Source organism: Myotis myotis, unplaced genomic scaffold (genome assembly GCF_014108235.1).
Source record: "Myotis myotis isolate mMyoMyo1 unplaced genomic scaffold, mMyoMyo1.p scaffold_m19_p_20, whole genome shotgun sequence".
Taxonomy (NCBI): Eukaryota; Metazoa; Chordata; class Mammalia; order Chiroptera; family Vespertilionidae; genus Myotis; species Myotis myotis.
Window position 1 is genome coordinate 4,328,490 of NW_023416325.1, and position 15,275 is coordinate 4,343,764.

Genomic DNA, 15,275 nt, shown 5'->3' on the forward strand with positions numbered 1-15,275 from the left:
CACGCTGGCCCCACACCTACCTCAAAGTCGTCCGGACAGCTCCTCTTGCTATTGTTATTATTTAGGTTTTCCCGGTTGAGCAGGCTCTTATCCAGCTGGGCTGGGGACCTCCCCCACCGCCCTGCTCCGGGAGCCTCCTCCCTCTCCATCTCCTCCACTGCCGGCAAGGGGCCACTGTGGGCTTTCGGGCTCCCGAACTCCGGTTTCTTCTTCACCTCCTTCTCACAGGGCCCGGGGCCTTCCTGGGGAGGTCTGGCTGGCTTGGGCGCTGCTGGAGGCTGAGCTGCTTCCTCCAACAGAGCATCCTTCTCCAGATCCTCCAGCTGGACCAGGCCGCCGGTTTCGTCGCTGGGGGAATGCAGGAGGGGGTCTGAGAGCCGTCGGAAACAGCAGGAGAGAGAGGGTCCTCCTCCTCCTGGGAACCCAGGCTGGGCAGCATCGTCCAAGCAGGACAGCCGGGCTTCCCGGGTGTCATCCAGGGTCTCTGGCAAGAAGTCCCCGGACCCCGCGAGGTCACCCACGGGCTGCTGGAGGCGGCTCTCAGTCTGCTGGCGCCAGAGCTTGTTGTGCCTTTGTTTGCTGGGGGAGGAAGGGCAGAGGAAGGTCGTCAGAGGCCAGGGCCCAGCCGCTCCTGGGAAGAGGGGTAGGGATAGGGGGAGCCAGCGAGGCTGGTGTAAAGCCTCTTTCTGTTCATCTGTCCCCAAGAAATGAAAGGACGAGAGAAGCAGAACTAGGACCCAAAAATCATCGTGGCCCTCGCGAGAAACTTTAAAGGATTCTTTGTCATGTGACGACAACATGGCAGACGTGTGAAGGGCACCTAGACCTGAAATGCTATCAGGAGCGAGTGTCCCATCTCATCGGGTCATGCCACTTCATGTCTCACCTCTCAGTTTCTCCATCTGTCAATATAAATATTTATATACGTACCGGTATATAGTTATACTAATACAGCAATGTGAGTACGTAATGCACGTGAATAAAGTTGGGAAGATTCCAGAAAACTATAAATGTTGTTTATAGTGAAACTGGATTTTTTTGGGGTGAAAAAGACAGGTTTTAGGAAATTTTAGAAATTAAGAGGACCATGGAGGAAGCACAGGGCTGCAGAGCAGCAGCAGGTGTATTTCCATGGAATGGGGAGCTGAAAAGCTGCACCGGTACATTTCCATAGAATGAGGGAGCTGGGAACAGCAAAATGTCTATATTTACAAAATAAAGGGAGGAAGCCCTTCATCCAGAAGGAGTAGAAGAAAGCCCAAAGGGAACAGGAAAACAATAAGGACGGAAGTGGGGGAGAACCTCACATGTCCCATGTGAGGTTCGACCTTGAGCTCAGGAGTTACTATAGTAACCAGCCTAAGGGAATAGTGACCAATCAGAGGGGATATCAAGGCACGAGGACCTGAAGCCTTTATAAGCCGCAGGGAAAAGGAACTCAGTGGGACCCCTTCCCCCTCCCCAAGTGGGAGTCTGTACTTGTTCCTCAGTAAATCTCCACCTTTGCTTTAACATCTTCTGTCTGTGGATTCACTCTTTGACTCCGGCGGAAAAAGAATCCGGGACATCCTGCCCAGTCCAAAAATTCTGCTTCATTCGTTTAGGTCAGAGACATTACAGGTCCGTTTTAAAAATCTGTCTCCTAATACTATGGTGTTATTTTTATGATGCATTTCCAAAACATAAAGGTAAAAAGAGAAAGGCTTATAGTGAAGTAAGGTAAAGAAGTCACCTCCATGAACCTGAGAGCAATACAGACATCATGGGGTTGTAAGGGTTGAGATGAGAGAATTGAATGTAAATGAAGGCTCTGCTATTGTCGGTCAATGCGAGAGAGTGTCAGGATCACTCATGACTGCTTGCTCCCTGGGCATGTTCTGGGCGAGGCTGGGGGCCCTCAGATGGGGCTGCGATTCAAGGTCAACACTACGCAGCTGTGAACCCAGCCTGGAAACCCCTGGATGGGCTGAAAGGGCACTGGTGGAGTAAGGGGCCGAAGGGCTCAGCAGTGCACACTTCTCCGTCTTGGCCTCCGCCCTGCCTGGGGATCTGTCCAGCCACCCTCTGCTAGACAGTGGAGATGTCCGGAGCTGTCCTCTGGACCCTGTCCAAGCCTGCTTCCCCAAAGCGGTCAGAGGCCGAGACTTAGCCTGCGGCTCCCTCACAGCACCAGTCAGAAATAACCAGGGAGGCCTCCTGCAGACGGAACAGAAAGGGAGGAGGGGGACAGAGACACTGAGTTCCGAGGTATAGCAGGGATCCCCGGGGTGGCTGGAGAACCTGGGGGCCTCCCTGCTTTGGAGGCCAACACACCTGGGCAGGTGCTCCCTTCTGCTGTCCCTGGCTGTGAGGTGCGGGGCAAGCCAACCTCCAGCGTCAGTCCCTCGTCCTCCCGTAAGTGGGGGTAACCTGTACCCTGCAGACCTTCCCAGGTGGGGTTAGAAATTGTGGACGAAAGGGGCCACATGCTGACCTGACAAGCTCAGGGAGGCCTGCATGGCATTCTTGCAAACTTCGAGACCTAAAGTAACCACAAAGGATGGTCTGGAATTAAACTTTAACTAAAAGCAGTTATGGTGGGCAGTTACGTCCTAGGCCGGTATCTTCACTGACAAGGTCAACCTTTACCTTAACTGAGCCTATCTGTCTTTTTGCATCTATGATAACATGTCCTTGGGATGTCTGGGTAACTTGTGACTTCCCTTTATCTGGAGCCCCTGGGGCACAACCAAATGTGCTGGGCCCCAGGACAAGATACCACAGATTCCTTCATCATCATGTTAATTGTTCCTGCACCCACCTAAGTATGTGTCCATCATTTTACTTTTTATCCAATCCCAGGGGTTTCCCTGTTTTGCTTATCCCTCCTCCTTAATCTATCACCAATGAATTTCATGTAACCCACCTATGTTCCTTCTTTGATTGCAAATGTATAAATGCAGATGTAACCCCACCATTCTCCGGAGCATTACCTCAATTCGTTGAGGTTCTGCTTCCCGGCATATGTCAACAGTTTGGCTCAAATAAACTCACAAAAACTCTTTACAGGTTTCAATGGTTTTTTTACGTTAACAAAATGCAGAAAAACGACATCTCATCTACTGCAGCCAGGTCTAGCAGAGCCTCCACAAGGTGACGGTACTCATGTGCATCTCACAACCACCAGACCAGGTGGGCGCTGGTTCTTTGCTCAGAAGAGCCCGGGGGGGGGGGGGGGGGGGCGAAGCTGATGAGCCTGCCCTGAGCTGCCCTGCTCATCAGTGGGGGAACCCCGCCTGCCCCGCAGTCCTCGGCACTGCCCTACGGCGAAGCCTGGCACAGCGCCGGCCCAAAGCAGATGCTCAGGAAACGGGGCACCCACACGCCCGTGCCGCACACAAAGCCGAGCCTTAGAGCAGGAGTCAGGCACCGTTCCCTCCCGCAGCAAAACAGCCGTGCGTGCCAACAACATCAGAACAGATCCCTCCTGGAAACCACTCATCAAACGCCAAACAATAGTTGTTTTTCTCAAACCGGCTCCCCCCCACCCCTCGCCCCCCTGCGTCAGGGTTTTGGCTGCAGAAGCCACTGCTGCTGCGGGCGGACGGCGGCTCCGCGAGCTCAGTCCTGCCAATCCTCGCAGACAGTCACCCACCTCGCGTCCAAGATGCCTTCATACTCAGACAGCTGCCTCATGAAGCCAGCGTTGGGGCGCGTGATGCTGCGCTTCTGCTTCACATAGTTGTAGGCCTTCTCCAGGGGCCAGCCGAATTCCTTCATCGCATAAGCGATGACCGTGGAAGCGGAGCGGCTGACACCCATTTTGCAATGTACCAGGCATTTGGAGTGGTTCCTCCTGGCGGGGGAGAGAGTTTTAAGGAAGCTTAACTTCAATCTCTCTGTTTTTTTTTTTCACAACGGACAGTTTTAAACCCTGGCGTTATGTCATTGCCCAAATGCTCCCAGTCCCGATGTGATGTTTACGCAGCACATGTCCACACCCTCTAAAGGAAATCGCTTCCCTGCGAAATCAATTAGCACACAATGGGGAATCAAGATAAACCTCTCCTTGCCCAGCAAGTTTTGCAGGGAGAGCTCAAAATCTGGGCGGACTTCAGGGAAAAGGTGGGTATCTTCCCACATTGCTGGGATAGGCTCGGAGACCAGAAACCCTTTTGTGGGAAGCAAGTGGGCAGCGAAAGAGAGATCTGCAAGAGAGAGAGTTCTAGATACACAGCAGCTAGAGCAGATGGAGACGGGGAAGGGTTACTACAGAAGAATGGGGTCAGAGAACCGGAAGCCGCAAGGCCCTCTGGAGACAGGAGGTCAAGGAGCCAGGGCGAGGCTAGCAGCACCACGGACTTGGCGGAGACAGAGAAAAGCCAGGGGAGGATGGGGCCCGAGGTTGTGAGGAGGCAGTGCTGGCCCGGGCGCGGCTGATTGCACAGACAGGACAAGGCCAGACACGGCGCTCCTCCGCTCCTCTGTATCCATTGCTGGAGAACGTGAGGGAGCGCCGGGCTGGAGAGGGCAGCACCTGGCAGCTCTGTGTGCCCAGGAGGCGAGCCCACCTGTCTGCCTGTTTACGTTAGGAGGAGCCAGCCTGTCAGTTGAGCAGGCTCATTTCTCCTACCTCAGGCTTAAAATTCATCACCGAATCTCAGTGCCTTTTTTTTTTTTTTTGACTGCTGGTCTGCTGTCTACCCCAGGAATGCAAACTATGAAGTCACCTAGGGAAGAGCAGGTTATGTCGCTTTGACCTGGAGGGGTGCAAAGCAGAAGATGGGGTTCCAAGGGGTGCTCTCTGTTCTGACTGCATAAGGCAGAGCTGTTCCGCAGGAGAATACGGTGAGGACCACAGTTGCGTGAAACCATGACGGGCTCACGGTCTGTCCCATTCTGCTGGGAGGGACGGGACAATCGCGCTAGCTCAGGGGGGAAGGCAGCCCTCGCTCAGGGCATCGCCCGAGTAGACTTCTCTGAGGGAGCAGTCCCAAAGGTGCTCCAAGTCCACATACAAGTGGCCCTCCCTTCTCTCCTTTGGCTCAGCGGCTCCCTCGGGCAGAGCCTCCCATGAGTGTTCATGTGGTACTGGATTCTTAACTGGAACCAGTGCTGATGATGAAACGGGCCAAATGTCACAGCCAATGCTAGGTGGGAGAGAACCAGCTCATTCGGGCCCCCGCCTGGAGATCAACAACTCTGAGGGGTCCTGTGGTCTGAAGTCAGAGGGCCACCAGACACCCAGGCTCCCTAAAGCCAGGAGATGTCCATGTCCTGGGCTGTCATTAATTTCTGCCCACCCAGCATCCGCCGGTTTCTCCCTCAGACCGGTTTCTTTGGCTTCTCCGCCCACTTACTTTGCTTTGTTTATAAAGTGGTACGCCTCGTTCCAGTGGGCAAGAAGGTCTGTTGTCTCTTCATCATAGACTCGGATGTTGTGATATGCAAATAAGCCAGGGAAGAAATTATCTATTTCTCTAGTGACATTTAAGATGTAGTCAACACTGCAATGACAAAAAAGAAAAAAAAAAGAAACACATTTGGAGAACCAGAATGAGGAGCTACAAAAAACAAAATAACCAAAAATTGAACAGAGAAAAAAATCAAGTATGTATTATTAAAGGGCATATGTATTTATGGTAGGACTTCTGTTTTTTTCTTAATAGTAATTTTTTTTTGTATTTTCTAAATGCCCTCTCTATGATGAGAATGTATTATATTTATAATAACAGACAAACTTCTTTATAAAAAATTTATAAAAAGAAAACAGTTAAAAGCATTGCTAAGCACTGTTAACTCTGGAAGGCAGATATATATTACTTAAATGCGTTTTACTAGGTGCACCAGTTAATTATGCGGATTTTTTTCAAGATGGAGTTACACATATGTTGATATATATGCGATTTGATATGTATGCGGTTTTGTTGTATTGCTCCTCCAGGTGACCATTTGTTCCGATCGATGGCACCCGCGCTTTCTGAGCAGCACTTCAGAACGTACGAAGAAGTGGAAAACTGGGGCTCTGAATGGTCTGCCTCACAACAAGAAAAGTTCTATTGGGACGGTCTCCACAAATTACCTGAAAGATGGGGGAAATGTGTAGCTAGCGGTGGACATTACTGTGAATAAAGCACTTTTGATGTTTCCCTTGAAATTATCCTGTTTTCTTTGATTACAAAATCTGCATTTTTAATTGGTATCTGCATTTTCAACCGGTCTGGTGAATACAGCGGGTGGGTTAATACTTCCCAGGCAAGATCTTTTAACGTGTCTTTAACTGGTTTTGAAGTGTGTGATGGTGCGTCATGAAGCAAAATTACTTTGCCGTGTCTTCTGGCCCATTCTGGCCGTTTTACGATCAGAGCCTGGTTCAAGTTGATTATTTGTTGTCGGTAGCGATCAGTATTAATGGTTTCACCTGGTTTTAGAAGCTCATAATACACCACACCTTCCTGATCCCACCAAACGCAGAGCAGTGTCTTCTTTCCAAAGTGATTTGTCCTTGCAGTCGATGTTGATGGTTGACCTGGACCAACCCATGATTTTGTGCGTTTGGGGTTCTCAAAATAAATCCACTTTTCATCGCCAGTCACAATTCGATGCAAAAAAGACTTTCTTTCGTGCCGTTGAAGCAACATTTTACTGATGACTTTTCGGTCATCAGTCTTTCGGTCATTTGTCTTTCGTTCAGTTGATGTGGCACCCATTTTCCTTCCTTTAAAATCTTTCCCATTGCTGGTAAACAATCGGAAATTGTTTGCTGAGCAACGTTTAATCTTTCTGCAAGTTGTTTTTGAGTTTGACACACATCTTCACCCAATAATGCTTGTCATTGTTGGTCTTCAAAGTTTTTCGGTTGACCTGGACGTTCTTTGTCTTCCACATCAAAATCATAACTTTTAAAGCGTTTAAACCAGCATTCACAAGTATCTTGATATGGAGCGTGTTCACCATAAGCTGCCCGAAGTATATCATAACTTTCAGCAGCACTTCTTCAAAATAAAGTAATGAATTAAAACTTCCCACAAATGCTTTTTTTTTTTTGGCACGAAATTTGACATTTTTAGGAGTAAAAATATCTATGATGTTAACACCTTCAGAAAATTTGACATATGAAGTTTTGAAGCTTGTTGTCAATACAACAAAATAGCATACATATCAAATCGCATATATATCAACATATGTGTAACTCCATCTATTGAAAAAATCTGCATTATTAACCGGTACCTAGTAAACTCAAAGTCTCAAAATTCATAACTATTACGAGCATACAGAGGCTTTAAGAAAAAACAAAGTCTCCACTTTTAAATAGTTAAAAAGCAGAATACACTTATCCATTACTTATGTCCTTGGTAACTACTTTACATCCTTTTTAAAACAAGGCAGGCCATAAATAAATAAATAAATAGCTGAGAGGGTCTGCTAACCAGGTTTTGTAGGTCTCTAAACTGAACACTTATATTCCTGGAAGGCAAAAGCAATTTCAGGAGGTTGAAAATACCTCCCGTAGATTTTATAAGTGAATACTTAACAAATGCTTTAAAAAATGCCTTTAAAATAATTTACTTCTTCCAAGGAAAACAGAAAGCATAGCCAGTATCACCCTACATTTTAAGAATACTTTCTGTTGAGAGAACACATCTTAACCGGCAGTTCTAAAGATATATTTTAAGATTTGTTTAGTCTTGACTTTTAAGTGCAGTAATTCAAGGATGTCATCATGTCAGGCCCACAGGACGGTGATTTTGTGGCTGTGTTGTGTTTTTTTTTAAATGTCCAGATATCTGTTCTTGAAGGTCTAGATTTAAACATTTTTTATTCCTGCTGCTGGGCATTTCCCAGACCAAGGCAGGCATGTGTTTCTGCCCAATGCTGAGTATTTAGCTCAAGGTTCCCTCCAGGCCCAAAGATAGAAGCTCAGATAGAACCAGCAGTGGTGGTTCAGGGGTCAGAGGTGCTGACTGGCCAACAGCTAGGCATGTCCACACCGGGACTCTCGGCAGCTCTGCAGGGCAGTGGGCCGGTGGGAGGGGGCTCGTTACCTCCCAGCACAGCATCCAGGCCGTCTATCGCACTGGACTGTGATTTAGGATCATTCTCTGGGGGACACACACACACCATCACACAAACCCCAGGAAAATCTAAACCCATGAATTATTCCGGAGGTGGCACTCTGAAGCCCATCTGTGTAGCTATGCAGACCAGCCTGGCTGCGGGGGTGCAGGCAATTACAGGCACAGGCAGGCAGCACGGGGCTGGCCCTGACCTCGGGGGCAGAGCCCAGGTTCCCAGGCTGCCTAGAGGGAGAGGGAGAGGGAGAGGGAGAGGGGAAGACAAGGGGAGCAGACTCACCCTGAGCCCTGCAGCTCCTCCAGATTGGATGCATTCCATTCAGAGCCCTGGGGGACAGAGCACACGGTTAAACCCCCGTGAGTGTCACATGTCAGCCTCAGACTGCTTACAGCCCTCATGGTGATGGTGAGTACACGGCCCCTGGCCTCAGAGAACAGAGGTATCAAGGCAGGTTCCCGAGGCATCCACAGCACAACAGGGGAAGGGCAAGCGCAGGAAAACCTGTTCCCCTCTCACCACTTCCTTTCCTGAGACGCCAGCAGGGTCCTCCCATGGGAGGCAGTGACCTCCGACCTCTGAGTCAGGAGGGGGCACTTCCACAGACCTCTCATTACAGCAGAAATCAGCCTACCTTTTCCGGGAGGTCTTTCGGTAATATTAATATTCTGACCCGGAAATTCCACTTACAAAACCTTACCCCAATGAAATACCCAGAGTTTGCACAGAGATTTATGTACAAAGATACTTAACGTTATTTACAATAACAAAATAGGGTAAACAACCCCAAAGACCCACAGGGAGAAATTAGTAAAACAAATGATGGTGGATCCACATGATGGAGCCATGAAGACAACTCATACTTTTGGAGGGTATTTCACAACACAGGGAAACACCACATAATGACAACAAAAATGTAAAGGACACAAATCTACGTAAACATAAACAGTACGCTTCTTCCCTTTTCCTTTTTAAAAAAGTTACACATGCAAGAAGAAAACCCAGGAGACAGAAAAATAAATATACCAAAATGCTAACTGTGACGACCTCTAGATTGTGAAATTAGGAATGCCTTTAATTTTCTTCTTCAGACTTACTTATATTCCCAACTTTCTGTAACATTTTAATTTAATACTTAAAAAACGATATTTAAAAACAACACAAACCCTCCATTTCTGAGCATGCAAAGAACACAAAGAAAAAACTACCACTCTGCTCCTCAGAAATGCAAACATAGAATCACAAAGAGCAACAACCCTGCGCGGTCCCCCCATGAACGGCCCTTCCCAGGGGCAGACCCCGCAGAGGCAGGGGCTTCAGGGACCTGCGGGGACTGGCCGCGTGTGGGTGCCAGTTGGATTTCCGTGCTGGAGGGAGAGGCTCAAACACAGAAATTCCTTTGGTATCTCTCATGGAAAAAGTGACAGAGCACCAACCACACGGAGAAGGAACTAGCGCTTCGCTAAGGCTGCGAGCGTCCTCTTGCCGTGATCGCCACCTAGTGGGCAGACGGCCGGCGGGGCCTTGAGCTGTCTCCACCAGGGAGAACCGTCACCTTCTCAGGAGACCAGAGGCCAGCGCTGCCACATCGCTTTCGTCTGGATACGGGCTTCAAACCCACGCATTTAGAATCATCTTAACATGAAATCCGCATGCAGACATCTGCGTACAGTAAGCATGTATATTTAACCCAGTAGCCATCTCTCACGGCACACGCATGTGGACGACCATCAGGCCGGGGAGTGGGAGCTGGGCCGGAGGGGCGGGCTTTCATTACTACGCTGTGCCGCCTCTAATTTTAGTAACGTGCCCTCTCCTACGGTCTCTGACTTTGAAAACTTGCCAGTTGCCTTCTATGGAGATTTACAGCTTTAAGAAAATCTGAGCAGGCGATGGAGGCTGCATCACTGGGCTCTGCGGAGAGCCACGGCTGCCTGGCCACGCGGAGGGGAAGCTGCGCTCCAGGTGTCTGTCCGGTCTGCCGTCCGGGCTGTTTCTCACGTCTCGGGATTCCCAGGCATAATTCTGGGGTTTGGTGAGCACGCTCCCTTTAGCCACTGGGGGTTTTAGCCTGCAGCCCATTTGGAGGTATCTGGATGGGGCCTGTGCTAGCCCCTGAAGAAGGGATGGCAAGAGTCTGAAAACGGTTGCCAGTTAACTATTAAACAACCCCCCTCCCCCCCCACAGCCCAGCTGTGGCAACAAGCATCGGGCTGGAGAGCAAACCACGAGGCTGCAGCCAGAGGAGGGGGGGGGCGTTCCCATGAAAGTCAGGATCGAAGCTCCAGTAACTCGAGTTTCCCCCTCTCTGACCTGCTCTAAACAACCAAGGTCCGACTTATGTTCCCCAAGGCAGACCCCGACATGGGCTGAGCCTCTTACGAGATAAAGGTGATCGAAGATGAGGGAGGGCTTGTCCATCTGTCCCAGGATAAGGAGCATCTCGTTGTCTATGAATTCCTTGAATTCTTTCAAGTTACAGTTCATCTGTTTCTCCAATTCGTTCCGGATCTGTGGAGTGGGAAACATTAGGAAAAGCGATTTGTTAAAGAAAACAGTTGTCACCCCCCAGAGAAGTAGTCACAATGCAAGCTGAGGCTGGTTGCCAAAAAGGTGTTTTTTTGCATTTTTTGTGCCGAGCAGCGCACGGGTGTGAGTGGTGGGAATGCAGGCTGCTCTGCCTCAAAGTAAACCTGACACGGGGGGGAGTTCATTATTTCACACAGGGAATCTGACTCCCAGGGGATCGTTTCTGAGTTGAAAGCACTTATATCTTTACAATTAAATATCAAACACTTCACAGTGCAAACCCCAAATCAGTTTCATCTTGCTTTGGAAGGTATCACAATATGATGTTGTATATTATTAATAAAAAGATTGCATCTAACTTTTCAAAATAGCCGTTTCAACCTCTTAGATCTACCTTGGTTAAGCTGTTATTACCATGCATTGTATTCCTTGAACCAAAAGCGACTGGGGAAAAAGTGACCCAGAGACACAGCAAAGGCAGAAGGAAAGCAGTCCAGGGTTAGCGACTCGCTGGTGAGGCGATGTGGGGCAGAGAGGGCGCGCACAGGACCTGCTTCCCGGTGCAATCTACGGGTCTCGTGGGATGCTCACTAAAAGCCTTACAGGGTCAGGGAGCCCAGGAAACTTGCCCAAGCCTCACAGCGGGCCCGTGGCAGGGCTCGGTTCGAACGAGAGTCTGACTCTGAGGCTGCGCTCTTTTCGCCAAGCCCTGCAGGAAAAAGCCTCCGGGAGCCGTGCGCCGCTCGGAAAAGAAGGCCAAGGCCGGGTCTGGGCAGCAGGACAAAGGAGGCCTGTGCCCTCGGGCCGCTCAGAAGGGAGGAGCTCTCTTACCTCTTTGGAGGTCACGTTCTCTAGGTCCTGGCTCATCATGATGCTGCGGAGCTTGGCTTTGATGAGGCGCTCGGTCCTCGCCCCTTCCGTTGGCCTGGAGGGAAAGTAGGAAAGTGCAGGGCTTTATACAGGAAGCCTGAGGTCGGAGTTCACAGAGACCCCGGCGCTCCTGGGCTAACCAGAACGTGGCTTGGGACCGACCACAGAGGTAACGTCTTGGTGTGTGTGTGTCCTCAGCAGGTGGGAGAGAGGGACAGAGTCCTGCGCCGTGTCCAGAGCTCCCTCCCACAGGAGCCTGCAGTGCCACAGAGCAACAGGGCACATGGGGCTGGGACGCAAAGAGATGCAGTCACATCCACGTTTGTCTATAATTTCGAAAGTGAGGTGTGGTCGCAGACCTTCCGTAGGCCACCCACAGGCCACCCGTCAGGGACCGCTGCATGGGAGGCTGGCTCTGGGAGAGGAGGTGCAACCACAGCAGGCGTGACATCGTGGGGACAGAGTCAGGCACAGGGCGGGTGGGCGGGGTGAGGAGGCAGCGCACTCACTTGTCGACAAACAGGGCCGGGGAGTCGGGCCGCGTGGACTCCAGGTCCTGCATGGCGTTCCACTCGTTGATGCAGCTCTGCTCGGAGCCGATGCAGCTCTCGTAGTAGGTGGCCCAGAGGAGAGCCACGCCCCCGGGGAAGTAGTTGTGCCTTCGTGCCACTTCGCAGGCCTTGTGAAGGACCTGCAGGGCGGACCTGGGGTGAGGAGGGCAGAGGGTCAGGCCTGGGAGGCACAGGCGAGCTGGGGGTTGCCCTCAGCAAAGGGTTTTAAACGGGCCGGGGAAGGGCAGGCCATACAGGACTGGCTCCTGGGGCTCCCGGCCTCCCAGGCCACATGGCTAGTCTCCGTGACACACGCACTGGCCCGAGAGCAGATAGAACATCCTTCACCTTTCCCAGCAAGGAAACAAAAATGTCCTAACTCTCCCCACCCCTGGTTCACAGACCACTTTACAGTCCACTGATGAACTCCCAAGGACTGAGGTGACTTCCGAGGCTGTGGGCATCTTAAGCGCAGGAGCGACAATTAGCCTCGCTGTTGGAAGGGAACTCATTACTAAGCAGCAGAGACATTTGACTGCTTTCTCATAGCTTCTAACCCCTCCCATCAATGTTTTAACAGCTTAGATCTCCTAAGGAAAGGAGTTCTAGAAAGTCATCTTAATGCAGAATCCAACTGAAGAAGAGGTTTGGGAAGGCGCTGGGACAGGAGGAACAATATTAAAAATGTATGTTATAATGGTCCATTTAGTCATTCTTGTATTACTTCTTTTAACAAAAGGATAGTGGAACCTTTCTCAGCGAATGGGGTGCGCTAGGTGTGGGGGAGGGTGGAAGAGCGCAGCTCTGGGTGGAGGGAGAGCGAGCAGAGAACGCTCAACATGGGGTAAAAGCCATGGCGGCCGCGTGCCTTTCCAACGGTACATGGCTGCAGGCTGGTTGAGGGAACAAACTTGGGCTGGGTATTTACGAAATCTAGCTCTGGTTCTGAAGTTTTCGAAAAGCACGTGGGCCTATTTCTTACTCGCCTGTAGAAAAAGGGTAAAAAAAAAATCACCCAGGGACACAGAGAACATCTGGGGCACCTAGGGAATTATGGCCTCACGACTTCCCCCCAAAGGATCCTGAACAGCCTGCAGGGTGAGCAGCGGGAGAGACAGCAGCGAAGCCCGTGGCAGACTCCTGCAAAGCTCTCGCCGTCCTGGACGGAAGACTGGCCAGACGTCTTCTCGCAGACGCCACCAGCTTTCTCCTGAGCCTTTCCCAGATTATTCAAGGCCGGCCTCAAAGTTTGCTGCATGTGTGGGTGGTGCAACCCTCTAGGGATGAGGAAGGCTCTAGGATGTGTGTCCCGGGTTCGGGGAAGCTCTGGACGTGAGTCATTTTGCCCAACGCAGCCCTGACCCACGGGGACCTCACCCTTAAAGCAGAATGTTTGGGAGGCCCTGCACCTCCCCAGGCCCCTGCATGCTGTAGAAGGCACCTCCCCAGCCCAGCACTCCGTGAGGACGCCCTCCCAGCTCTCCTCGGTGTAACACATGGCTTTGTTTTGTGTTTATGGCCATCTCCCCCCACCGACTTTAAACTCCACGCGGAGAGGAATTGCGTCCATTTCACGCCTCCCAAGATGCTCAGTGCCTAGCAGAGTGCCCTTCCCTTCATGGTGCAATCTGAATGCCTACTGTGTGCCAGGTACAAAGAGCAGGTGAACTTATGATGGAATGACACCTGTCAGGAGGGACTGAACGTACATATGCAAAAACAACACACCTTCCACAACAGAAATCAACCAAATTAAAAAGTCGCCAGAGGACAAACTAGACATTTTTCCAAAGAAGATGTACAAATGGCCAATAAGCACATCAAATGACACTCAACATTAATTAATTAGGGAAATGCAACCAAACCATAATGAGGAACCACTTCACATCCATTAGTATTAAAAAAAAACCCACCAGAAAAGAACAAGTGTTAACTGGGATGTGGAGGAAGTGAAATCCGTGTGCACTGCTGGTGGGATTGTAAAATGGTGCCGCTGCTGTGGAAAACAGTTTGGTGGTTCCTCAAAAAATTAACCATAAAATCATCATGTGATCTAGAAAGTCCACTTCTAGGTACATACCTAAAAGAAATGAAAGCAGGCACCACAAACTGATGCTTTGCTCACCAACATTCACAGCAGCTCTACTCACAATAGCCAAAAGGTGGCAACAACTCAAAAGTCCGTCCACAGACGAGTGGATAAACAAAACGTGGTATAGCCCTATCACGGAGTAGTATTCAGCCATGAAAAGGAAGGAAATTCCGACACATGCTACAGCATGGATGCACCCAGAAAGCATGATGCTAAGCGCAAGATGCCAGAGGCAGGGACCAAGGATTCCACTTACACGGGGGACCCGAACAGGCAGAGACAGAGTGGAACAGAGGTGACCAGGGGCTGGAGGAAGGGGGGCGGGGAGCTTGTGGCTAATGGGTACAGAGTTTCTGTTTGGGATGACGGAGAAGTTCTGGAGATGGATGGTGGTGATGGCTGGACAACACTGCGAACGTACTTAATGCCGCCGAATCACACATTTAAAAATGGTTAAAGTGGTCAGGTTTGTCATGTAAAGCTTATCATATACACAAAACAAATGTACCTAAACCCCTAGCCGGGGGTTTTCTAGTCCTGCTGTCAGCTGGGAAGCTATTTTTAAGGAGCTGAAAGTCCCTAAATCCACACTCACCACATGGCCTGGACAGATACGGGCTTGAAGACGTGCATCCTTCCTGCTGTGCTGACGCTGAAGCCACTGAGTGAAAAACAAAGACAGCACGGTGAGAAACCAGCCCCTCCGACCACATCACGGCAAGGCGGTGGGGCAGGCCCCCCGGGGACACTCTGCCTCATGCTGTCTGATGAGGGACCACAGGCCGGCTGCATCAGACGAGGGCGAAGATGGGCTCTCCATCCCGGAAGATGCGTTCTCAACCCCACAACGCGAGGTCTACCAAAACGGAAACCCCAGCACAGGGTGCGAGGCCGTGACAGCATTCGACCCCGTCTCGTTCATGCTTTGCAATGGCCCAACCCACCTGCTATGTCCCATCAATATTTTTTGGGGAATTGCACGGGAAATATATGAGTGGGAGACAACATTTAAAACAGGAAAGCATTACTATAATCCTATGTCTTCAAGAAATCACATGTTTGTTTCTCCCCATTCCATCTGAGGCGGCATAACCTTTACTGCTAGGATCCCAGCAGGGACAAGGTCCCATCCTGCCTCCTTCCGCCCCTCGCAGAGCCCATATGTTCTCCTGGGGGCACAC

General features: G+C 50.4%; 1 protein-coding gene across 5 annotated transcripts in view; it reads right to left on the minus strand.

Annotated features, from left to right (window-relative positions):
• Positions 1-15,275, minus strand: part of SSH1 (slingshot protein phosphatase 1) — a 49,137-nt gene that overhangs the window by 3,396 nt on the left and 30,466 nt on the right. For all 5 annotated transcript variants that reach the window (XM_036354369.1, XM_036354370.1, XM_036354372.1 and 2 more), the window contains 8 exons: positions 14,690-14,755; positions 11,961-12,155; positions 11,413-11,506; positions 10,435-10,563; positions 8,335-8,381; positions 5,340-5,486; positions 3,635-3,835; positions 21-579 (listed from right to left, as the gene is read on the minus strand). In XM_036354369.1, the coding sequence (XP_036210262.1) occupies positions 21-579; positions 3,635-3,835; positions 5,340-5,486; positions 8,335-8,381; positions 10,435-10,563; positions 11,413-11,506; positions 11,961-12,155; positions 14,690-14,755 (1,438 nt within the window). The remainder of the gene's footprint in view (positions 1-20; positions 580-3,634; positions 3,836-5,339; positions 5,487-8,334; positions 8,382-10,434; positions 10,564-11,412; positions 11,507-11,960; positions 12,156-14,689; positions 14,756-15,275) is intronic.